This window comes from Ctenocephalides felis, unplaced genomic scaffold, assembly GCF_003426905.1.
Source record: "Ctenocephalides felis isolate EL2017-DRISC unplaced genomic scaffold, ASM342690v1 CF-g0.4_SCAFFOLD_01604, whole genome shotgun sequence".
NCBI lineage: Eukaryota > Metazoa > Arthropoda > Insecta > Siphonaptera > Pulicidae > Ctenocephalides > Ctenocephalides felis.
Genome location: NW_020537758.1, coordinates 2,370,772 through 2,396,640, shown reverse-complemented (window position 1 = coordinate 2,396,640; position 25,869 = coordinate 2,370,772). Strand labels below are relative to the sequence as shown.

General features: G+C 26.4%; 1 protein-coding gene across 1 annotated transcript in view; it reads left to right on the top strand.

The window, feature by feature from the left end:
- LOC113374027 (lipase 3-like) overlaps positions 1-25,200 on the top strand; it is a 68,950-nt gene extending 43,750 nt beyond the window's left edge. Inside the window, exons 8-15 of the mRNA XM_026614275.1 lie at positions 16,501-16,597; positions 21,189-21,272; positions 21,336-21,450; positions 22,493-22,581; positions 23,447-23,604; positions 23,671-23,914; positions 24,055-24,200; positions 25,045-25,200. Coding sequence (XP_026470060.1) covers positions 16,501-16,597; positions 21,189-21,272; positions 21,336-21,450; positions 22,493-22,581; positions 23,447-23,604; positions 23,671-23,914; positions 24,055-24,200; positions 25,045-25,200 — 1,089 coding nt within the window. The remainder of the gene's footprint in view (positions 1-16,500; positions 16,598-21,188; positions 21,273-21,335; positions 21,451-22,492; positions 22,582-23,446; positions 23,605-23,670; positions 23,915-24,054; positions 24,201-25,044) is intronic.
- The last annotated feature ends 669 nt before the right edge of the window (positions 25,201-25,869 follow it).

The window sequence follows — 25,869 nt, the reverse complement described above, 5'->3', positions numbered from 1 at the left end:
CACTGGCGCATCAATACTTTTTTCAATTTTGGAAATTTTTGGACTCAAACGAGTCAGATTTTCTGGCAAAAATATTTACTTCTCCTAAATATATTTGGCGTTGCGTTCAAATGATTTTGTAATTTCTTAACCCAACTTTTTTTATAATTCCAGTCCATCGTTTAACGATAACGCGATAATCGATAAGATAATTATTAAATTGTTTATAAAAAAAGTTCAATTGCGCAAAGTGATAGTATTTTTGGAAGTGTTAAAAAAAATTCAAGACGCAAATATTATTTTGGTTACGCAAACGACTCAAGGCCGTTCGTATAGTGAAAGGTTACATACAATTTCTTTTTAAATATGTTCATTTATAACACAGACACATAAATAAATAAATAATTATACTCAAACATATATATATGTATGTTTCAAATGTTTAAAAAGAAATGGTACGATGGTTATTATTAAATTTCTATTATTACATGATGATATTTTTTTGGGAAAAAAGTTATTGCTTAATATTTTAAACAAAAAGTAAATTAAATAAGTTTGGCTAGTTTTTTGGACAAACAAGAATTGAATAATGATTGTTGTATTATATATCGTTAGCGGAAAGCAGTATATCAAATAATATTTGCTTGACAAATTAAATTTATCGCTAAAATGATTTCATTTAATATTTCACAATAACTTAAATTTTACAACACAAATGTGGTGCAAGCTTCTACAGAACGTTTGCTTCAATTAAAATAGTAAAAAATAATTACATTTAATATCAAATAAATTCAAATATGTTATTTGTATATACATGGTAATACAAAAATCTCATGATTTTACAAATTAAAGGTAGATTGATAAAGGTAGATTTTGTAAAATCATGAGATTTTTGTATTACTATGTATATACTATGTAAATTTATTTGATATTAAATGTAATTATTTTTTACGATTTTAATTTCCGGGGCGTCCGAACTTCAAGCGACCCTAAAACGGCACCCAGATCTAGGTTAAAAACATATGCTTGAGATTCGCCGAGGACTACAATTCAAAATTCAATAATTTGCAATATTTATGATTAATAGTTAATGCTGCTGTGCAATATGATTCATATATGCTTTAAATTTTATTTATCAACATCTAACTTTATAAAGAAAACCACAAATTAACTCAAAAACGTAAAAAATATTTTGTCATTATATAACATTAGCAATAAAAGATTTTTGCGGATGAGATATAATAATCGATCAAATTATGTAAAATGTATAAAAATGAATAAAGGGTTACTATTAATATCACATAAATCTATAATTGTTATTTGAATGAACATTTCAGTACAAAATTTTTATGATTTAACGAAAATAATGTCGGGGGCGTAGAAGCTTTAAGCGACCCTAAAACGGCACCTCGTTTCGGGTTAAAAACACACGCCTGGAATCGCCGGCACCAACAATTATTAAACCCATAAATTGCAATATTTATGATTAATGATTATAATTTCTATGCTATATAATTAATATATACTTTAAATTTTGTTTAAACATCTAATTTTATAAAAACTATCACGAGTTAACCAGTACTCAAACAAAATGTATTGAAACTGTAATGTTAGTCAACGAAGTTTGTTTGCGTTAATTTAAATAGAAACAAATATATAAAATGTATATAAATGATACAATCGGTTGGTATTAATATCATACAATACATGAATAGTTGTTTGCAAATACATTTTGATACAAAAATCTTTTGATTTTGCGAGTTTAAGCTCAGGGGCGGCCGACTGTATGCTTTACCCTAAAACGGCGCGTCGTTCCGGGTTAAAGACACGCGCTTGGGACTTATGGCTACAAATAGCGTTAATAGTAAATAGTTAATAAATAAAATTTATATACACAACTATTGATATGAATGTTGTATTTGCTTTAAACGTGAAATTAAAAAAAAAAAGTAAGAAACAAAATATATCATTATAATTGGTAAAACTCTTTTACACCGTTTTACACTATTTTATCAATTTTATCAATTAATAATTTGCATTTTTCCCCCGGTTTACATTTTGGGAACCACTTACGTTTTCTAATCAATAATTTCCGTCTCCAACATTTGTTAAAAGAAAAACTAATAAGCAACCAAATATATCATTAAAATCGAATTTTTCACTCCATTTTACCTATTTATACCTCAAAATTATTACGTATCCTTTATTTCTCTCCCCGATTCACATTTTGGGAACCACTGAAGTTTTCTAATCGTCAATTTCCGTCTCCGGTCGTTTAAAATCGTTCGAGAATCGAGGAAGTGAGTGAGTTGTTCGAAGAGAAAGAAATTGCCAGTGAAAATATTCAACTCGAACGAAAAGCACGTATAATGTGTCATAACTGTTAATAAAACTTGTCATAAAATAGAAACAAATAAATAAACTTATGAAAGAAGAAATTTAATAGATCTAGAGAGGAAAATAGAAATACAAAATTAATTTGTGGGGTTTGAAATTGATGGCTGAGATTTTAGATTTTTTGGACATTCAAAGTGTTCAGTGTTTAAAATTAATAAATGTGCAAATTTTTGTAAAACAAAGTGCTTATAAAATACATTTTTTTTAATTATTAACAATTGAACACAAAACTTGTGTTTTCAGAGCTTTTTATAAACAACTTTTAGTTTGGAATAAAAATAAAAAAATAAATAAAAAAATTGGACATTTAAATTTTGACAAATTTCAAATTAATTTTGACAAATGTCTCGGATTTTGGACTAAATAGAATATAAAATTTGGACTAAATTTAAATTAAATTTGGTTTAAAATTATTTAAATAAATAATCCACAAAAATGTGTATTGGGTTCAGAAATTTGCACTAAATTTGTATTTGTTTAAAACGTGTACTAATTAATATAAGTTTTTATATAAAATCCAAAAAAAAATCACACGTTATCAACTTGTTACAATTGTACTTCATTTTTTATTAATTCCTAATTAAACAAAAAATACATTAATAAAAAAATCTAAGAAATTTGTGCATTTCCTGAACAATTTTACACTAAATATATATTTGTTCATAACGTGTATTAATTATTATAAATTCTGAAAAAAACTAAAATTAAAATTGAACTAAATTTTTGTATTAATTGTTAATCGTTAATTAAACAAAAAATACAAAAAAGTAAATTAAATACATTTTAATAAAAAAAAAATCCAAAAATTTATGCATTTGTTGAACAAATTTACACTAAATGTGTATTATAAATTTAAAAAAAAATTATAAAAAATCATACTTGTTTTATTAAATTTGTATTAATTATAATAAAATATATTCAATAAAATAAAATAACACAAAAATAAATCATAAAAAAGTAAAAAAAATAGAGTGAATTTTTAATCATTTTTGAGACACACAAAAAACTTGGTATGAAATTTTTGTGTCCAACAATTTTTCAAATATCTATTACCCTCGTGTTTTAAATAATTTCTTACCGATTATATAATTTTTTTATAACTTCCCTGTGATAATTAACTGTGTCAATTATGTCGGCGGCCAAATTGGTCATCCTATTGGTGTCGGTTGTGATTTTGACAGTTTCGGCCGAAAGTCACGTTTTGCAAAGTGTTTTTCGATTTTCCCTGCCCGATCTGAGTTTCCAATGGAATTTATTCGATATTTTCGGAATGGCCAGATCTGCCAGACAGCAGAATTATAATCCCGATCAGGATCTGTCGACGGTAAATAGAATTAAATTATAATGATTGGTTTGGATTGGATTGGAATATGTAAAGTGTTTGTATTTCCTCTTTCCTTTGGATAGTACTTGTATTTTTTTCTGCACGCAGCTGATGCTTTTTTTTGCAGTATGGACTTTCCCCAAGACTTTGCAGCACTTCCTTATTTGTAAATAAAAGTTCGACGTTTGTTTTTTAACTAAAAGAACATACTAATTTATTTTATAATAAATAAAATATTATTATATATATATATATATATATGTATATTAATTTCAACACATTTCATTTACTTTTTCAATTTTTATTAAAATAATCAGTCTCCAGAAACCATCATCGTTAAGACTATTTGTTGCATCTTTTTCACATAACTGGTGATATTTTTTCATGATTAGATAAAAATATTCATCAAATCAGTTTTTTAACTACTTGACATTTATCATACTCAAATTACAGACATTTATAGCCCCTTTATGAATAGTATCGTACTGTTTGGTTAAAACAACAAAATATATATATAACGATTCATGTCTCTAATTTTCATTTATTTTGTAAAATACTCGCTTATACTTGAAATATTGGAAATTATAATTTAATTATAATTAAATATTGGAAATTTTAATTTAGTTATAATTTAAATTTAGATAAGAGATTTTTTTATCGTGGATTCTTAATATATTTCAGTTACTAGTTTTTTTTTCTTAAGAAAACATTCAAAATATTTATATAGAAGCAACAAATATAAAAATAAATAATTAATTTTGACGTTAAAGAAAAAACAGTTCTTTTTATCTTGGTTTCCTAATTTTTCAATTGTTGTTTGTGGTAAACTTTTACTACTTGATATGGTTTAATTTTGTTGGTTTCCAAACTTTTTGTTAATAGAAATCCTGAAAAATGACATTTACTAAGAAAATAATTATAAATATCAATATTTAACTATTTTGTTAACAGAGATCTTAAACCAAAGCATTTTCTATTATCCTGGTCGGCTGAATTTAATAAATTTGATTGAATTCCATTGTTTGCCAAAAGCTTTTACTATTTCGAATTTATTTTTCATCTTTTCAAAATTTTGTGTTAATAGATATTTTTAAGAATGTTCTTCTACCCAAAAGGTAAAAGAACTTTATTTTCTACCTTTGTATTTGCTAGACAAAATTCTTTTTTAATAAAAATCTTAAAGAAAGGTATATTCTATTACCTTGATGCCCTTCATTTATACTCTTGGAATGCTTTTCTTGTCCAAAATATTTGTCAGAAGGATTTTCAAAGAAAGGCATGTTCTTTTATCCAGGTATTCTATTTTTTCTCTTCACTTGAATTGAAAAGATGAATTTGAGTATATAAAAGGTAGTTTGGCTCAACAAACTAAAAGTTCTTGTTGCAAAAGAAAATAATTTATTGATTTTTAATTTCATTGTATATAAATTATCTGGTTTCTAAAAATTGACTTGGAATTTTATGGTAGTTTACTAATTTTCTGAAATATTTTTATTTTTTTATCCTGGTCTTCTAATTCTAATTTTTTGGGAAGTAAGGATAAGTTTTCGATGTTTTTTCCCATTCATAAAAATTTTTGTCATGGATTTCTCAGTTACTCAGACACAAATTTAGAATATATCTACGTTTTTTCCAATATTTTGTTATTGACTTTATAAAATATTTTTGTGATTTGGAAGATGTAAGTTGAGTACTTGTGAGTATTTAAATTCAATTCTTCTAAGTTTCTGGATATGTACCCAACGTTGAAAATTACTGACCGAAAAACGAAAACTTTTCAGTCCAACATAATATCAGTAATCTACATACATGACTGTAATTTAAATTATATAATGAAATTTGTAGAATTCCCCAAAAGTGCACACGTCAAGTACCTAGTACTTAGTTCCGTAATATATATTTCTCCTAGACCAAATGTTACCCAATTTGGAGAAGAAGAAGAGTTTAGTTGATGATCATTATCTTGACACTGAACCATGCAAAAACCGTTGCACAACCCATTTTTTCTATTTCTATAATACTATTGCATAAACAAAAGAAATCACTACACGTAATAGATGATATAAATATAAATATAAATATATATTTGAAAATGTTAGTAGGTAAATAAAATATATAGAGACTCGTTTGGACCCCTTACTAGTTCTAAAGTTTTGTAAAATTTTGTTGCTGTCTAATAAGTTCTTCCTTGGCTAATTGCACTTTTGAAGAAAAAAATCTGAAATTTCTGTCTAATTTAATTTAACTTTTAGAAATTTTTGATCCTTCTAACCTTTTTTTACCAATAAGTTCTTCTTTGGCTGATCTTATTAACTTCCCGTAGGGCAAGTTATAGTAATCGCAAAAAAATCGAAAATGAAAATTTTTATATATCTTTACGTTTCAGAGGTTTCTGAACATTTTGGCATACCTTAGAAAAAATGGATGCATGTGTGTGTGTGTGTGTGTGTGTGTGTGTGTGTGTATGTATGTATGTGTGTGTATGTATGTGCGGATACAAATTTTCGTCGACGATTTCGGGAACACGGATCAACCGATTTGAATAATTCAAAAAACATTCGATCCGTATTGATAAGGAGACGTGCTGATTAGTTTTCGGCAAAGGCAGGTCAAGCCGTTCCGAAGATACGGGGCAAAAAGTTCCGAAAACGGTAACTCAGTTTTTAAGAGAACGGAGCGTTCGATTTTAATAATTCAAAAAACATTTTATTTGTATTGACAAGATGAAGAATCGATACAACTTTCATGAAGGTAGGTCCAGCGGTTTCGGAGATATAGAGGAAAAAGTAAAAAAATGAGCCATTTGGCGGTCAAAAATGATCATTAGACATATGCACATCAAATTATCAGACATTTTATAGAGATTTTAACAATAAGTATACATTTTGTTAACATTCCTATCGGTTCCGTACCAATGCTTATGCGTTAGACAGCGACGCGGCGCTTACGCGCTTTATATTTTGTCCCTATGTAGTTAAAGCAGTACGATTGCTTTGAAAAAAAAGTTCAGATCTTCCACAATATGTCAAAATAAAGAAAAAAAATTTTTTTTTCAAAAAAAAAAATTTTTTTTTTTAAAAAAATTAAAAAAAAAATTTTTTTTTTTCAAAAAAACTAATTTTTTGTCCAATTTATAGTTTCTCAAAAATCTTATTTTTTCAAAGTAATTTTTTTTCAAAAATGTTAATCGTTTTAAAAAAAAATAATAATTTTTGGTACGGGAAGTTCCAGCAATTTGCCTTAAGGCACGATGCCCTAATTGCCTTAAGACAGAATTCCACTTACAGCTAGTTTTTGGACATTTTTGTCTATATCTTTCTTCCTGTTCAATTTTTTATTTATTTCAATTTTAATGAATAACTAATAATTATGTTTGTTTTAATTTCTTTAAAAAAATTCTGCAAATTACTTGACAAAATTTCATTCATTATTTATTGCCAAAAACACTTTGAGTAAACATTTGAATTTTTTGTGTAAATTGTTTAAATTTAAAACACCTAGTATGTGGTTTTTACATAATTTCGGATCTTGTAAAAATACAATTTTAATTAAATATAAAATTAAAATATTTATTAGTGCAATTAATTAATATTTTGCAATTTTATATATCAAACATTACTTTTTCGAATTTTATATATTTTTATAAAATATTTAATTTACTAATATTACTAAAACAGTCGTTTTTAATAATTTATGTTTCAATAATCCTAAAAAATATCAATATTTTTAAAAGCAACAATTTTTAAATTAATTCTAGTTTCTCATTATAAATATTCAACTAAATAATTTTTAATTAATTTTATACATTTTTATTAATCTAATATTTGATAATTGCATCAGGAATCCTTTGAAATCTGAATTAATTTTAATATTAAATCTGTATTAAATCTTTAAAAAATTTATTTTTATTTAAATACTTTATATATAATCAAATAACGGCAGCTTATTAATTATTAAATATATATAGTTAAATTATTAAAATAAATATTTTATTGATAATATTTATATATGAACCGCGAATTTAGAATTTTTTGAATAAATTGCATTTTTGGTTCCGGAGCTTCGTCATATAAAATAATTTTTCTTAATAAATCTGGAAGTTTCTGAAGTTCAATCTAAGGTATTTTATAATTAACACTTTTTTTCTTCACTTCGCTTTTTTACCTTAATGAATATTTAAATTTCTATCAGGTAATTTGAAGAAAGAATTGCGGAATTTAAATATTATATGCACGCTGGTATTCTTCACGGTATTTGAACTTTAGATTGTTGCATGTTTGCTAAAACATAATAGTAATAACAATTGGAATATTTTAAAGTTTTGCAATCGAATTTTGCGAATTCAAATGCAAACAGAAATACTTTTGATGGGCAATTATTTTTTGGAAACCGACATAATATAAACATAGAGCACGGTTCAACAACTTGCGAGTAATAAAACATTTAATTTGTTTATTATTCTAATGTTTTTTTTATATTTATATGATATTACTAAAACAGTCGGTTTTTTACATTTATTTTTCAATAATCCTAGAAAATATCAATATTTTTAATATTGATTTAATTTAATAATATAAACATATAGCACGGTTCAACAACTTGCGAGTGCATTTATTTATTATTACTCTTGTAACTATTAAACGGTTAGTGTAAAGCGAATGAAATATTTATTTTATTTAAAATTTGTGTAAAATCAAATTATCTGTAATATTGTCTAACATTATAAAACTCTACGGCAACTCAAACTATAACTTTTATCTGCATTTCAACATGCAATTTAATTTATCTGCATTCAAAAAATTTTGTAAGTAACTACAGCAATTACGAACAGAAAATTATTCCAAGCTCGCTAAAATCGATAATTACCGTAATTATTATAATAATTATAATTTGTATATGTAGTATATATATATAATTATTAAATTCTAACCTTCAGTAACTATTAATTTTCAACATTTCTGAATGTATTTTAATAGTTTTGTTCGTTTTTGATTCCGATTCCGATTGTAAGTTTTAAGCGAAAGTGCTTCTTAGCGCTAACTAACAAATCAAACACAAGATAATAAAAGAAATAAAGGAAAAGTTAATAATGCCATTTGAATAGGTTTTTTTTTATCAAATATTTGTATTGTGAAATATAACGGGATAGTATTTACTCATAATTTATATATGTATATATATATATATATATATATATATATATTATATGATATATATATATATTCTATTTATACTAAAATTTAGACAATTTTATCTACTTTTTACTAATGAAAATGCTCAGAACAAAATGTTCAAGTTTTTCACCATAGTCTAGTAGAAAAATGTCCTGAATCCACATTGCTAATTAGCAAAATACAAAAGTCCATGTTCCAGCTAAAATTATTCCAAATTTCAATATGCAAGTCTATATAACAATTTATACTATTAAATAGTACATTTTACCTAGTTTTTAGTAATGTAAACAAACAAATATGAGCTAGATTAAATTTGCAACTTATTTGACAAAATCCAGAGAAATATGTCCTAAAACCAAATATTGTTAAATACCAAAATACCGAGGTCTGCGTTTCGATTTGTTTTATTCCAAATTTATATATGCAAGTGTATATAATGATTTACACTAGATTTTAGTCAATTTTATACAGTTTTTCCTAACGTAAATTAATTGAAGTGTCCGGAACAAAATTTCCAAATTATTTGACAAAATGTGAAAAAATGTCCGGACTCTATATTTTTGCAATCACTATAATGTACAAGTCCGCGTTCCGACTAATTTTATTCAAAATTCTTATATGCAAATGTATAAAAGAATTTATACTAAATTTACGTAAATTTTATCTAGTTTTTACTAAAATAAACAAATGAAAGTATCTGGAACAAAATTTTCAAGTAATTTGATCAAATGTGAAAAAATGTCCTGAATCCAAGTATTGTTATCTACAAGTCCGTGATTCAAATGAGAATTATTCAAAAATTTAATATACAAGCTTGTATACAGCACAGCGTGAGTGTATATAACAATTTATACTAAATATTAGTACATTTTATCTAGTTTTTACTAATGCGAACAAATTAAAGTGTCCAGAACAAAATTTCTTAATTATACGACAAAATCTAAAAAAATATCGTTTGCATATATGTAAAAAAATATTTTTTCTCTATAATAAAAAAACGTAGTCAAAGTGTATTTAATTTTTTATATGTCTGAAAACAAACTAAACGTGTTATATAGAAGTTTACATAAAATTTATAATATATAATAATGATGTTATACATAATCGTAAATTTTATTTACGGGCTTAATAATTGTGGTCTTCGGGGGGAGTCCCAAGCGTGTGTTTTTAACCTGAAACGAGGTGCCGTTTGAGGGTCGCTTTAAGCTCAGAAGCCCCGAAAAATTATTTTTACAAAATCATAAAAATTTTGGAATAAAAACTATATATATGAAAACAACTATATGTGATATTAATTTCTATCGATTTTGTTATTATTATATATTTTACATAATTTCTATTATTTATTTAATTTAACGCAAATGGTCTCCAGCGGATTAAATCGCTATAACAATATTATTTTTTTCTGTTTTAGTTAATTTGTGATAATTCTTATACTATAAATGAATAATTTTGCATAGGAGTGTTATTTATTCATTATTATTATTTTCTTTTGTGATTTATTAAATTTTTAATTGTTATATTTGGTGAGTCCCAAGCTTATTCTTTTAACCTGAAACAAGGTACCGTTTGAGGGTCGTTTAAAGCTCGGACGCGCCTGAAATTAAATTCGTAAAATAATAAGACTTTTTAATAAAAATATATATGAAAACAATTATTCATGTAATATGTGAGATTAATTTTTAGCGTTTTTATAATTATTATATTTTTACATGATTTTATGTATTTAAATCAACGCAAACGTTCTCCATAATATTTTTACATATTTTTCAATTACTTCGTGGCTATAGTTATAAATTTAGATGTTTAATTAAAATTTTAAGTATATATTAATCATTTGCACACTATAGTTTTAATTTTTCATCATCAATATTGCATTTTGTTGAAATATTAATTGTTATGTTCGGTGAGTCCCAGACGTTTATTTTTAACCTGAAACGAGGTGCCGTTTGAGGGTAGCTGAAAGCTCGGACGCTCCTGAAATTAAATTTGTAAAATAATAAGACTTTTTAATTAAAATATATATGAAAACATTTATTCATGTAATATGTGATGTTAATTTTTTATAAATATTATGTTATGTTATGTTTTTACATAATTTTATGTATATAAATTACCGCAAACGTTATCCTTAATATTTTTACTTTTTTTATTTTTCAATTACTTCGTGGCTATAGTTATAAATTTAAATGTAAATTAAAATTTCAAGTATTTAATAATGATGCGCTCATAAGTTTTAATTTTTATCATAAATATTATAATTTATTGGCATTTTAATTACCATCTTCTGTGAGTCCCAAGCGTGTGCTTTTAACCTGAAACAAGGTGCCGTTTGAGGGTAACTGAAAGCTCGGGCGTCCCTAAAATTGAATTACCCATAAATACCATTGTTTAAAATTAATAATTAAAATTTTCATACGTAACTTTTTATATGCACATTCTATTTGCTTTAATCATCAAAATTTGTAGAGGCTATTATAAAATAATCGAAAAAGTAACAAAAATATTGTAAAAGTATAAGTTTATGTGTTTTTGTGTTTATGGGTTTATGTGTATTTCAATCAGTAAAATCGTTAAAAAAGATTAAACATTCTTAAGAAATGTCCAGTTTATTTTATATACTGTCCATATTTAATACATAATAATAATATAAAAAATAGGAATTAATAAAAAAATAAATGATAAACATATAAAAATATTTAGTCGATCGAAACTGTAAGGATTTTATTATTAACTCTCAACGTACATTATTACTAGCTGTTATAATTAAAATAATTTAAATTCTAAACAAAAGCAATTATTCAAATCAACTCCATCAATATAATCTCATACGCAAATGATTATGCAATTACTAGAAAAAACCTTTGACTCTTTTCTGACCTTAGGCCTTACACATCATGTGTGCGCATTTTATATTCAATAAATAACAATTTGTTTAAAATTCATTATCAGTTCATTAATAATAATAATAATAGTTACTAGAACACGTCATTTTTAATGGCCTGATATATATTTAGTTTAAAAACAGGATGAATCACGTGAGTGTGAATAATAGAGATTTTATTCGTGATTCATTTGATGAATGCATAGATCTTTTTTTAAATGGATTTGTTTAATTTTTATGTAGCACGTAATGTTATTGTTAAATTGGATTATATAAATAATTTATTGGTTATGGTTAAAAACCACGAATCTACAATAATTTTTGGCTCGTGCGTCTTTTGCGTTCGAATATAAATTTTATTTTATTTGTTTAATATTATATAACAATTTCGTTTACAAATGTGGATTTAAGTAGGTACATTGTCGACACAGTTATTCACAATGCGTTTATTGTCGTAATAAAACACTCGAAGTTTCTCAATTTCAAGATGATTTTATCTTGACACTGAACCGTAGAGAAACTGTTATATAATCTTAAGTATTACACAAAAATAATATAGGCGGATTAAGGTAAATACTTTAAAGAGAAAACTGACTCAAAATAAAGCAAATTCATTCAAAGATAGGTTTATAAATTAATAGAGCTGCGAAAATACACTTTTTTTAGTACAAAAAATAATGATACAAGATTGTATTTTTTTGAAACGATTTTTTTTTCAGAATGTTATGTACAAAATGTTCTTGAAAAAAACAAGAAACTGTTCTTGAACTAGAACCGGCTAATAGTGTCAGTTCTCAGACTCACTAATTGTTCGAACACGAACTGATTTTGCAAACAAACTCAAAGGTCGTTTTCATTATGGAAAATCATTTTTAATATATATATATATATATATATATATATTAAATTTATTTCTATATATCCTGACATGTGAAATTAAAGTTTCAATAACTAACACGTGTTATATCAATATTAATTGGCATTTCCATATTATATTGATATTTATGAGTATACAGAGTTATTGCAGAGTGTTTTGGTATTAGTAAACATTATCAACTATTTAATTTTAAACAAATTTGCCAAATATTTTATTTATATTAAACGCATATTACAAAAGTTATAAAGCATTTAAGAAATATATGCATAAATGTGTTAGTTGTCCATTTAAGATGAAAAATTCTTTATTTTTATAGTACGCCAAGTTGTTCTATTATCAAAAGTTCAAAATTATTTAATTTACTAAAATTTAGTATTATTTGTTATATAAACTTTGATATTAAAATTTTAAATAATTTTTATTTCATTCGTTAATCATCGATTTGTTGATTTGGGACATTTTTCTACATTTTGTCAAATAACTCGGAAATTTTGTTCTATACACTTTCATTTGTTAATATCAGTAAAAACTATATAAAATTTAGTATAAATTGTAATATACACTTGGATACCAAAATTTTGGATAATTTGTAGTTGAAACGCAGATTTGAGTTTGATAATTAGTTTTAAGTGGTTTTGGGACATTTTTTTACATTTTGTCAAATAACTTGGAAATTTTTTTCTAGACACTGTTATTTATTTGTGTGAACAAAAACTAGATGAAATTTACTATAATTTAGTATAAATTATTATTTGCCCTTTTATATTAAAATTTTGAGAAAAACTAGTCGAATCATTTTGTCGATTAATTGTGAAATTTTGTTCTCAACATTTTAATTTAATTACATTAGTAAACACTAGATAAAATGTACTAATATTAAGTATAAATTGTTATATACATTTGTATATTAAAATTATGAATAATTCTTATGTGAATCAAGGACTTGTAGATAACAATACTTGGATTTAGGAAATTTCAGAAAGTCCGGAAAATTTGTTCCGGACACTATTATTTATTTATTTTAGTAAAAACTATATAAAATTTACTAAAATTTAGTATAAATTGTTTCATACACTTGCATATTGAAATTTTGAATAAAACTAGTCGGAACACGGACTTGTACATTATGACTTGGATATTTTTTTTGCTTTTTGTGGAATAATTGGGATATTTTGTACCAGTTAATTACATATGAAAAATAATATAAATAAATAAGTAAATGGGCCAAGAAATAAATAAATTTAAATTAATATATAAATAAACAGAAGATTGAGAAAATATATGAATTTATGAACATATAAGTAATATGATTGCTTGAAAAAATAAACCGCAAATTAGTAAATACATAAATTATTAATTGGCCACTTGATTGAATACTTAATTAAATACATATATATATATATATATATATATATATATCCATTTTCTCTGCGACCTTCGAGAGACCTCGTCTTAGTTTTTTTATATTTTGTAATTAATTAATAATCGTTTCAAAATATTCAAAACGTTCGCAACAGATCAATAGATCGATACATATATATTAAATTAAATACATATATACAAATTCTTTGTGTGTATTATTTATTAAACTTTCCAATGATTGGGTTTTGATTAAAGACCGAACACGTTGCGACATTAAAATGCAAAACACGAATAAAACGTGTCTCGAGAGGGGCTCGTGCCTTCCAGAACGGGCTCCAGACTCGTCCGTGGGGCCCCTGGGCTATTTTGCTGATTGTAAAAATTGGATAACAGAATTAGGAATTGAATTATTAGGTCGGTTATTATGATTTATGCGAATTGAATGAAATCGAAACTGTTGACTTGGTGTTTCCGTGTCTTTGATTTTTATAATACCCTTTTGGTACAATCTGCATCAAGTACAGCTTCCAAGTTTATTTTAGTTTTCAAGCAACTTTTTTCTCAGAATTAGTTGAAACTTAGTTTTTTCAGACCGAGGAATTTCCAATGTACCATTATCTTTTTCTTGGAACGTCTTTGATCACTTCGCAGTATTTTCTTTGGTGATGCAACTTTTGCAACATCTGTTCTTCAGTTTTATCTTCTTTAGCACTAATATGAGTCCAATTCATTTTTGTTCAGTCAGTAGAGTTTATTCTTTGCAGATCATCTTCAATTGTCATCTGGTCGGTCCAATTTATCTTTTTCAGCACTTCTTGATCTCTACTTTAATATTCATCTAACGATTTTTGTCTTTCCTGTTTATCACCACATATAGAATTTTTTCAGTTTATCTTATATATAGTCCGTGTCTTTGATCCGTGAAGAGTTATGTTCTTAATGTAGCATTTTGTTAGTTTTAGGAACAAATCGATCTTCACTTTGCTCGTTAGTAACATTCTGTTTTTAAGATAGACTCCTGATCGGATTCCTGTAGATATTTGATGTATTTGATGAACTTGTAAATTTTTTTCTAGACATTTTTACTTTTTTATATAAGTAAAACCTAGATAAAATTTACTGATATTTAGTATAAATTGTTATATACACTTGCATATTAAAATTCTAAATAATTCTTATTTGAATCACGGACTTGTAGATAACAGTACTTGGATTTAGGACGTTTTTTCACATTTGATCAAATAACTTGCGAATTTTAATCCGGACACTTTTATTTGTTCATTTCAGTAAAATCAAGATAAAATCTACGTCAATTTAGTCTAATTTGTTAAATACTTTTGTATATGGAAATTTTGAATAAAATTAGTCGGAACGTGGACTTCATATTATAGTGATTGCAAAAATATAGAGCCTGGATATTTTTTGTATAATATATTTTGCTCGTGAGTAGAGTCCTCTTTTATATTTTTCAATCAAATCTTTTTCAATCAAATCTTTTTCAATCACATTGTCACTACAACATTTTTTTATGATGGGATTCAGTTTTCTCGTCAGTAGAGTCCTTACATTATTTTTTAGATATTTTTCTTTAAATTGTCCGTTAGTGTATAATTTGTTTTGTTTTATGTATAAATTTTGTTTACTAATCAGTATAGTCCCTTTTTTTAATTTTTCGGATAATAGATTTGGTTCCTGTCGAGATTTAGATTGCTCGTCAGTAGAGTCCTATTTTTATTATTCAGGTTGAAAAATATTTACTTGTTAGTACAGTCATCATTTCATCTTAAAAAACAGTAAAAATATGCTTTTTTTCATATTTTAGATTCTTTTGCTCGTCTGTAGAGTCCTTATATATTTTCTACAATTCTCGTTAATAAATTCATGTTTTTCTTTGTATTTTCTAGACTCAGTTTGCTCGTCAGTAGAGTTCTTTTTTTAGAATCTGAAATCTTGTGTGCAGGTTAGAATGGTTCCCAAACAAGTTGTTTTGGAAATAAATATTTATCTTTACGTTTTTTTTGGAAATTTATGAAACATAAATAACGCTGACATTTTTTTTAATTTATAGGTGTTAAGAAAAAAATTCAAGACAAAGATAAAATTAGTTTTATTATATTCTATCTATTTTTTTAAACAGGTCAACGTGCGTTGTCCGATTCTCGATTAATTCTTTCAACAAACCGACAAAAAAGAGTTTTTTTTAGCGCCTATGCTAATTTCTTGTACTATTGCAAAACAATACGCGACCGCTCGTCTGTGTTTGTCGTGAAATATTTAATTTGTAGAATTTCATAAAAAATGTAGCTCTTCGAACATTTCCTACGGAAAACAGTCATAATTAAACGACAAATATTTGGCAATGTAAAAAATTGACCCCAATAATGACTAACAATCAACTGGTTGGATTGTGGTTGTGCAAGAGAAATTTTGTATAGTGTTGTTGGTTTTATTATTCTATTGTCTCGATTGTTTGCCTAATTCCTGATTTTTTTTTCTCTCGTAGCCGGACATAATAAAGCGTCACGGATATCCTGCGGAAGCGCATGTCGTCCAGACGGAAGACGGTTACCTGCTGACGGTGCATCGGATCAGGTGCGGCAGGGGCTGCACCAACGACCAGGTAGGAAGTTACATCATTATATATATATATATATATATATATATATATATATTAGGGTGGTCCTTAAAATGGTCATTTTCGAATTTCCTTGCTCCCAGGGGCCCAAATGGTTCCAAATAGATAAAAAACAATTCTCTGAAAGTTTTAGCTCTTAATATTAACGTTTAGATAGAGCGCAATTCAATCAAAGTTTGTATGGAAAGAGCATGGAAAAAATTTTGAATATTTAAAAAAAATGTTTTAGGTACAACTTACAAATGAGTTTTATTCATTCATTTGTTCGCTAAATTGCATCTAAAAAACATTTTTAAAATTTTTGAAAATTTTTCCATGCTATTTCCATACAAAACTTTGATTGAATTGCGCTCTATCTAAACGCTAATATTAAGAGCTAAAACTTTCAGAGAATTGTTTTTTATCTGTTTGGAACCATTTGGGCCCCTGGGAGCAAGGAAATTCGAAAATGACCCTGTTAAGGACCACCCTAATATATATATATATATATATATATATATATATATATATATATATATATATATAGAATTAACTTGGTTTTAAGAAATCTTGATGGGTTCTAGAAAATACCACAACTTTAGTACAAATGATTTTCAAAAAGCTCATGATTTTATGATAAAAAATCTATTTAAAAACAACAAGCAATTTCTCATTATTATACGAGATTATAAGATGCGTATAAAGGTGTATAGATGAAAATTCAAGGTTTTCTTCTGACTAATTATTGCTTTTTATTATTTTTCTATTACACAAAATCAATGTTTTAGTCGTGAATAAACAAACAATCATTCATTTATACATCCACATCTATAGGTATGACTAAAAATATTGGATAACCCTTGGCATTAAAATGAATTGAGCTATTGGAAATTTGTTCTATAAATTGCAGTGGATAATTTTTAATGTACAATTTTATTGAACATATTTTGATATTTGTTAAAGGGATAATTAAAGTATGTTAACTGTGGGAATTGGGAATCATCATTTTATTTGAAGCAGTTCTACATTTAACATCACTCATATATTGGTGTAAATAGTAATTCGAAAAACAATAATTATTATTTTTAACTGAACGGTAAATATTAGTATAGGATATTGAAAAAAACGTAGATGTGGGTACAGGACAACGTCTGTCGGGTTATCTAGTATATATTTAGATTTATTTACTTTTAGTTCTAGTTTTAATTATTTATTTAATTGTATAACTGTTCATCAAGTAATCTGCTTAATTTATTTAGTCACATAAACACACACACACACATACTTTTGCCAAAATTGGTCTCATTCGATTCAGAATGGCTTGAAACGTCTAGAAAACATAAAATTAGCGAATCGGATTTTTTTGATGAAAACAAACTTCTCCTTTGGAAAGTTATTGCATTTATCTGTTTATTTATTAACTTTAAACTTTAAATATTTTATTTGTGCATGTATCCATATATTTTTTTAGAAGTTTTTTTAGAATGTTTTTATTTGTTTATTAACTTCCCAAAGGAGAAGTTTATGTTTTTATCAAAAAATTCGATTTGCTAATTTTATGGTTTTCTCGACGTTTCAAGTCATTCTGAATCAAATGAGACCATATTTGAAAAAAGCATGTGTGTGTGTGAACAGATTTTTGACCTTATATCGTCGTTTTCTCAAAAACTGCTGAACCGATTTAAATAGTTTAAAATTCGATGTAACTCGATTAACTTTGGTTAGTTAATTTTTCATTCATTTATTCCCTCATGTAACATTTTTTTAATTAACTTTCACCAAATCATTTAATTATTTTTTTATATTTTACTTTGTTTTTTAAACTTATTTATTAATTTGTTTATAAAATTATCTATTAAACTTATACATCTTTTGGAGGTTCTTTTATTTATTTGATGCTCAATCAAATTAAAATCTTCTTTCTTCAATTAATATATTTATTCTTTTTCAATTGAATTATTTATGTATTTATATATAACATTTCGTTTTTTTTTCAATATATTTAATAAATTATGGTTTTATTCATTTATTGATTATTTATTTGTTTATTCATTCATATTTTCAGTATAATCATTTACTAAAACTTATCTCTTCATATAAATATTTAATTATTCATTCATTTATTGTTTGCATTTCATATATTTATTCTGTTCCCAAATAAATTTATTTATTTATTTTTTTACTTAATTATAAATTGTATATATTTATCTATTTATAAATTTGATTTTACTATTCAAATATTCCTTAATCATTTCACAGTTTAATTTTATTTTGTGATAAAAAATGTTGCACTAAGTATCAGTATTAGTATAATTAATATAACGAAGACATCTTCATTTTAATAATTAATTGATAATATGATAATATTTATTCATCATATAAACATTTTTCTTAATTTTTTTTTCAAGAATCTTTATCAAAATACATTCACTTATGCATATTGACCGTGATAGAAACTTTTGATAAATAGTTATCTATATACAATATTGCACTTAATTATATATATATATATATATATATATATGTTGGTTTATTTATTTATTTATAAATGTATCAATAAATTAGCATAAATTGGAAAGATCATTTATTCAAGGTCGACATTTCTCTTAAAAAGTGAATTAGAATGTTTGAAAAAACATTCCCACACATCTAATTGATTTTATTTGCATATATATATATATATATATATATATATATATATATATATATATATCAATAGAGATATTTATGTTTATATATTTATATTTTATATTAACATAAATAAAAGTTGATCACTGCGTTAACGCCAATTAAGATCTACATTCTAACTTTTTTCAATTTATATATATATATATATATATATATATATATTATATATATTGAAATTTTGTTATTCGACATTGAATTAAATTCTTGAAAATATTAGCAAACATTTCGTCGAAAATAAAAAACAATATTCTAACAAAAGTTCTGGAAATAATTTGAAAATTGAAGAAAATTGTTAGTGATAACAAATCTTAATAGAAAATATTAAGAATGAAATTATAAAGTCGTAGATATCAACAAATTAATTTAAATGCACTAAATATATAATAAGTCTGAAAATTTTCTGGGGATCTATAAATTTCTTCTTGAAGAAGTTAAAAAAACTGTAAGAATTTTTTTCTGTTCTGAAAAAATGTAAATGAATATTTTTATTTTTTTATTGTTGATTATTGGTAATTTTTATCACATCTTAACTTTATAAAATATCAAACTTTGTAAAAAAATGATTTTTATTTTAAGATGAAAGCGGCAACCTGTCCTAAAAATGTTTTTTGTTCTAAAAAAATCTTAATGAATATTTATATTTTTTATTGTCGATTATTAACTTCCCGAAGGAGAAGTTTATGTTTTCATCAAAAAACCCGATTCGCTAATTTTATGTTTTCTCGACGTTTCAAGCCATTCTGAATCGAATGAGACCAAATTTGGAAAAAGTATGTGTGTGTGTGTGTGTGTGTGTGTGTGTGTGTGTGTGTATGTGAACAGATTTTTTGCCGTAAATCGACGTTTTCTCGAAAACGGCTGGACCGATTTCAAAAATTTAAAAGCCATTCGATGTATCTCGACGAGAACTATTGTTTGTCAGTTTTGTGCGACGATCGGCCAAGCCGTTTCTTCATAAATGGCAGAAAAGTGAAAAATTTTTCGTCTACGTTTTAGCCCGCAATTCTGAATCGATTTTGAAAATTCAAAAACCGTTCGAAAGATATTGGTTGGGAATCGTGCTGATTAGTTTTTGGTAGAGATCGGCCGGGCCGTTTTCTTGTAATAAAGTTTTTAAAAAAAAAATTCGACGATTTTTATGATTATTTTTTTGACGGTAGATACCATAGTCTTCTAGATCGTACTAAAATATTACGGCCCTACGACAACTGGTTCAGCTTTAAAAATTCGTCAAAGTTTGCAAAAATCAGTATGGTCTTTTTGGCATTTGTCAAAATTAGACTTTTGATCGACGTTTTCTCAAAAACGCCTGAACCGATTTTAGAAATTTAAAAGCCATTTGATGTATTTCGGTGAGGACTATTGTTTGTCAGTTTTGTGCAACGATCTGCCAAGCCGTTTCTTTGTAATTTGAAAAAAACTTTTCGTCCACATTTAAGCTCATCCTACCGAACGATTTTAAAAAATCAAAAACTGTTCGAAAGATATTAGTTGGGAATGGTACTGATTAATTTTAGGTGAAAATCTACCGAGCCGTTTTCTTGTAATTAACTGTTGAAAAAAAATTTAAGCCGATTTTCATGGAAATTTTTTTGGCGATATACATCATGATCTTATAGAACTTACTGTAATATTACGGCCTAACGACAAGTAGTTTAATTTTAAAAATTCGTCAAAGTTTGCTAAAATTATTATCGTTTTTTTTTAAAAGTAGGATTAATGAAGTATATTATTTACACATTTTTTTTTGCTTAAGTCGATTATTTACACATTTCGGGAAGTTCATGTAACTTGCCTCAAGGCTAAATACCAAACCAACTAGTTGGAATTTTTCATCACATTTTAACAATATCAAACTTTGTAAAAAAATATTTTATTATTTTAGGATGATAGCAGGCAACCAGTCCTCCTCCAACATGGCCTACTAGGATGCTCTGCCGATTGGATCATTCCAGGACCAGAAAAAGCCTTAGGTAAAATACTCATATAAAATATATTATTTATAATAATATTTAATAATTTTTATTTTTTTGTAGCTTACAGATTGGCTGATTCAGGATACGATGTCTGGTTAGGAAATGCAAGAGGAAACACCTATTCGAAGAACCATGTCTCTTACAGTGTTGAAGATGATAACTTTTGGGAATTCAGGTACGAATTACTAAGAAAATAATATTACGACAAAATATTTATTGGAATTACAAAATCGCTATTAGAATTTTTGTAATTTTTTGCTGTATATGATTGTGGAAAGGAAAAGAAACTGGATAGTACTTCTTGTGAAATAATTGACAGATGATGAGGAAAATATGGGAAATTAAAATCACAGGGACAAAATTTTTAAATAAAGCAAAGAAAAGAAATAATTTTCTAAACTTGGCCCATCATGTGACAACACCACATTACTTTTTTATAAGTCACTGCCTTTGATGTTTGCAATTTTTCTTGGTTTTCAAAATTAAACTTGCCTATAGGTAGTTTCAATCAGGAAAATTTGATTCTGATTTTTCCAGATACTAATATGAGTCTAAAAACTAGGATATTTCTTTAGAATTTAAATCCTGATCAGACTTGCAGAACTTAGTCAAACGTACTAACTTGGACGTCAAATCTCTATAACATTTAGAGATCTTTGACCAATTATTAATTTTATTTTTATAATTACCTATTTTCTTCCTAGTTGGCACGAAATCTCTTCAGAATTTAAATCTCAGGAAAAAAATCTTGCTTTAATTAGTTAAACTCACTAATAATATTACGGTAAAGTATTTATTGGAATTGCAAAATACCAAAATTTTCTAATTTTTTACTGGGTATGATTGTGGAAAAGAAACTAATAGATACAGAGAATATAGGAAATTGAAATCAGAAGGGCAAGTACAATAGATCTTGCAGAAGTTTAGGAAGTAAATTTTCAACTAGAATAAATAAAGGAGTTATTTGTCTAAACGTTGATCCATTATCTACATTTGATGTTTGCAGCTTTTATTGAAAACCAAAGTGAAAGTTTTCGAATTTAAAGAAGTTGACAGGTGGTTTCAATCAACCCTGATCACTCTAGACACTAAAATGAGCCCAAAAACCAGGAAATCTCTTCAGAACTTAAATCGCAAAAACTTGCTGAAATTAGTAAAACTCATTGGGCATACTAACTTGGACGATTATTTTTATAGATTTTTATTTCTTTTTCTAGTTGGCACGAAATGGGATACTACGACATCCCTGCAGTCGTCGACTACATCAACAAAGTCAGGAACATGGAAGGAAGACTTCTTTACGTCGGTAAGGAAAAAAAATCTTATTTAATAATTTTATTATTTCTGAAACGTGGATGAATTATTACCACAAAGGTCATTTTTGGGAATTTATATTTAAAAAATACTTTAACAATCATTTCAAAATTTTAAGAATATATTTATAAATGTTTTAAGAATACATAGTAGAATTTTTGAAGAAAAATATTGAATATTTTTTAAATTATCGTCGATCTCCAACGGTGCGAAAAAAGGCCCTTCACTGCTGCCTTCTATGTGGATGAAATCTAAAAAAAAAATTCTCGTTAAACTATATATTATTGTGTGTAAAATGACTTACGAAAAAAAAAATTGACAATATGGCGGCGTTTTAAAAAAGATACTCGAATTTTACCCAAAATTTTGGTCGTTTTTGGCCTGCCAAAATTCGATTTTTAATCAGATCAAAAAATCGATAGGTCATTGTACGGAGAACTATATATAAAACATGTAAAATAAATTCGATAGTGATCGGATCATTTGTTTTTGAGTAATCGCTGCAGCAAATTCGAAAAATGCTGTTTCGAGAAAAACGCGTTTAAAGATAATATGATCGTTATACTATATACTATATATATATACTCTTTAAATGGCTGTGACTCAAAAACTATCTAAGATATGGATTTAAAATTTTAGTATGTTATTTTTAAAGGTATAACCTATCGAAATATGGAAAAATTGAAAATATGATATTTTGAAAATTTCACACTAGGTGTGCCCCTTAAATTCATTAACACCTGACAAAAGGAAATATTGCAACGCCGATTTAGAAAGTAACAAGTTGAATGACACCAGATGTCGAGATATTTAGAAAATTGTACGAGGAATTTTGTAATTATTATTTTTACCTTAAGGTCATTCTATGGGTACAACAATGGCCTTTGTGATGTTGAGCAGTCGTCCAGAATTCAACTCCAAACTCAAAGCAGCTTTTACCTTGGCACCAGTTGCCTATATGGGACACGTCAAGAGTCCAATCAGACTTTTAGCACCAATGTCAAGAAACTTAGAGGTATTAACAGACACCAACTTCATCAACACCTTCTTTTACTCATATGTGTATACTATTTTCCATCAGTTTATCATCCGTCTCCTCGGTGCCAACCAATTTCTGCCCCAGAACAAGTTGCTAAAACTTCTTGCCAAGTATGGTTGCGAAGCAACGAGAGCTGAGAAGATTATTTGTGAAAATACTGTATTCATTTTTTGTGGTTTTGATGCTGCTCAATTCAACAGCACTTTGCTGCCTGTTATCATTGGACATACACCTGCAGGCACCAGCACCAAGACTGTTATACATTATGCACAGGAGATAAATAGCGGTAATAAATAGAAATTGATATAGAAAATTAAATTGTCTAATAATTTAACTCTATTCTGAGATGAATTTTGGAAGTGGGTAATTGATATGATACCAGTGTAGTATCTTCATCGGATTTAACTTTTATTTTGATTTTTATAGGTGGTTGGTTCAGACATTATGACTACGGAGTTGCCGAGAACAGGAGAAGGTACAACCAGGCTACTCCTCCGCCTTATAATTTATCAGCCATCACCTTGCCTATTGCATTGCATTATTCGGACAATGACTGGTTGGCTGGACCACAGGTAAATAATTGAAGAACTAGTGGTGTATGGCATCGTGCCTTAAGACAAATTGCTGAAACTTTCCGTGCCAAATTTTTTTTATAAGCGATTTTTTTAAACTTAAAAAAATGATTTTTGAGTACTTAGAAATTTTTGAAAAAATGCGTTTTTGAAAAAAATGACTTGAAAAAACTGATTTTTAACTTCCCGTAGGGTAGTTATAGTAATGGGCCGAAAATCGAAAATGAAAATTTTTGCATTTCTCGACGTTTTGAAGGTTTCTGAACATTTTGGCATACCACAGGAAAAATGGATGTGTGTGTGTGTTTTGTATGTCCGCATTTTTTCGTCCACGTTTTCGGGCGCACGGATCAACCGATTTTAATGGTTTAAAAAACATTCGATCCCTATTGATAAGGAGATGTGCTGATTAGTTTTTGGCAAAGGCAGGTCCAGCCGTTACGGAGATATGGAGCAAAGAGTGAAAAAAATAGGAAGCGAGTTTTTGAGAGAACGGATCAACCGATTTGAATGGTTTAAAAAACATTCGATTCCTATTGATAGGGAGATGTGCTGATTAGTTTTTGGCAAAGGTAGGCCCAGAGGTTTCGGAGGTACAGAGCTAAATGTTAAAAAAATGGCACTTTTTGAGAGAACTAAGCGTCCGATTTAAATGATTCAAAGAACTTTCTGCTTTTTTCAACAAAATAATTGATTTTAGAAAAAAAACTAATATAATAATAATAAAATAAAGACACAAATCGAACTGATTTGTGTCTTTATTTCTTATATCTCTTGTAACTTCTTAAATAGTTGCTTTATAAAATATTTAAGTAATTTATTATTACTATATTTCCTTTCTTAGGATGTGAAACGTCTCTACGGTCAATTAGGAGAATCAGCAATGGGCATGTTCAGGGTCCCCTTCAAGCAATTCAACCACATCGACTTCCTCTGGGGCATGGATGCACCAACACTGCTTTACGATACTTTACTAAAACAAATGAGAGAGTATAAATGACATTAATTTGATATGCAGTTTATTATTAATATTGTTATATTTTATAAATATTTAAAAAGTTAACATCACTAACTAGTCGACACTGATTTGATGTAAATTAGGTTGGGTTTGTCGACATTTGAAATAGGAATAAGAAAGTCACGATGTACCTCGAGGGAGAAGTTGATGGAGGAAAATGAATTCTGTGGTAAGCTAAATATTGTGTTATAATAATAAATCAATACTTTATATATATATATATATATATATATATATATATATACATATATATATACTAGTATATTTACTACTATTAACTATTTAACACTATTAAGTTTTTTTATGTACCAATTACAAATTTATAATATTTTAATCTAATAGTATTTACAATAAGTTCTAAATTTTATGAATAAATTAGTAGTAAGTGCCTTAAGGCAAGTTGCAGAAACTTAAGGCAAGTTGTGTAAATAATCAGCATAAGTAATTAATATTGTATTTAATTATTAAAATTAATCTAAAGATGTTTTTATATTATATCTATAACGATAAATAATGTGAAACTTAAGCATTGTATTTTAAACTATTTTATTTTTTTAATATAATTTGTACATTATAATAATAAATAAGAACACAAATAGTGATAAATATTGTTTTATACATTTATAATAATAGTATAACATAATGATTATT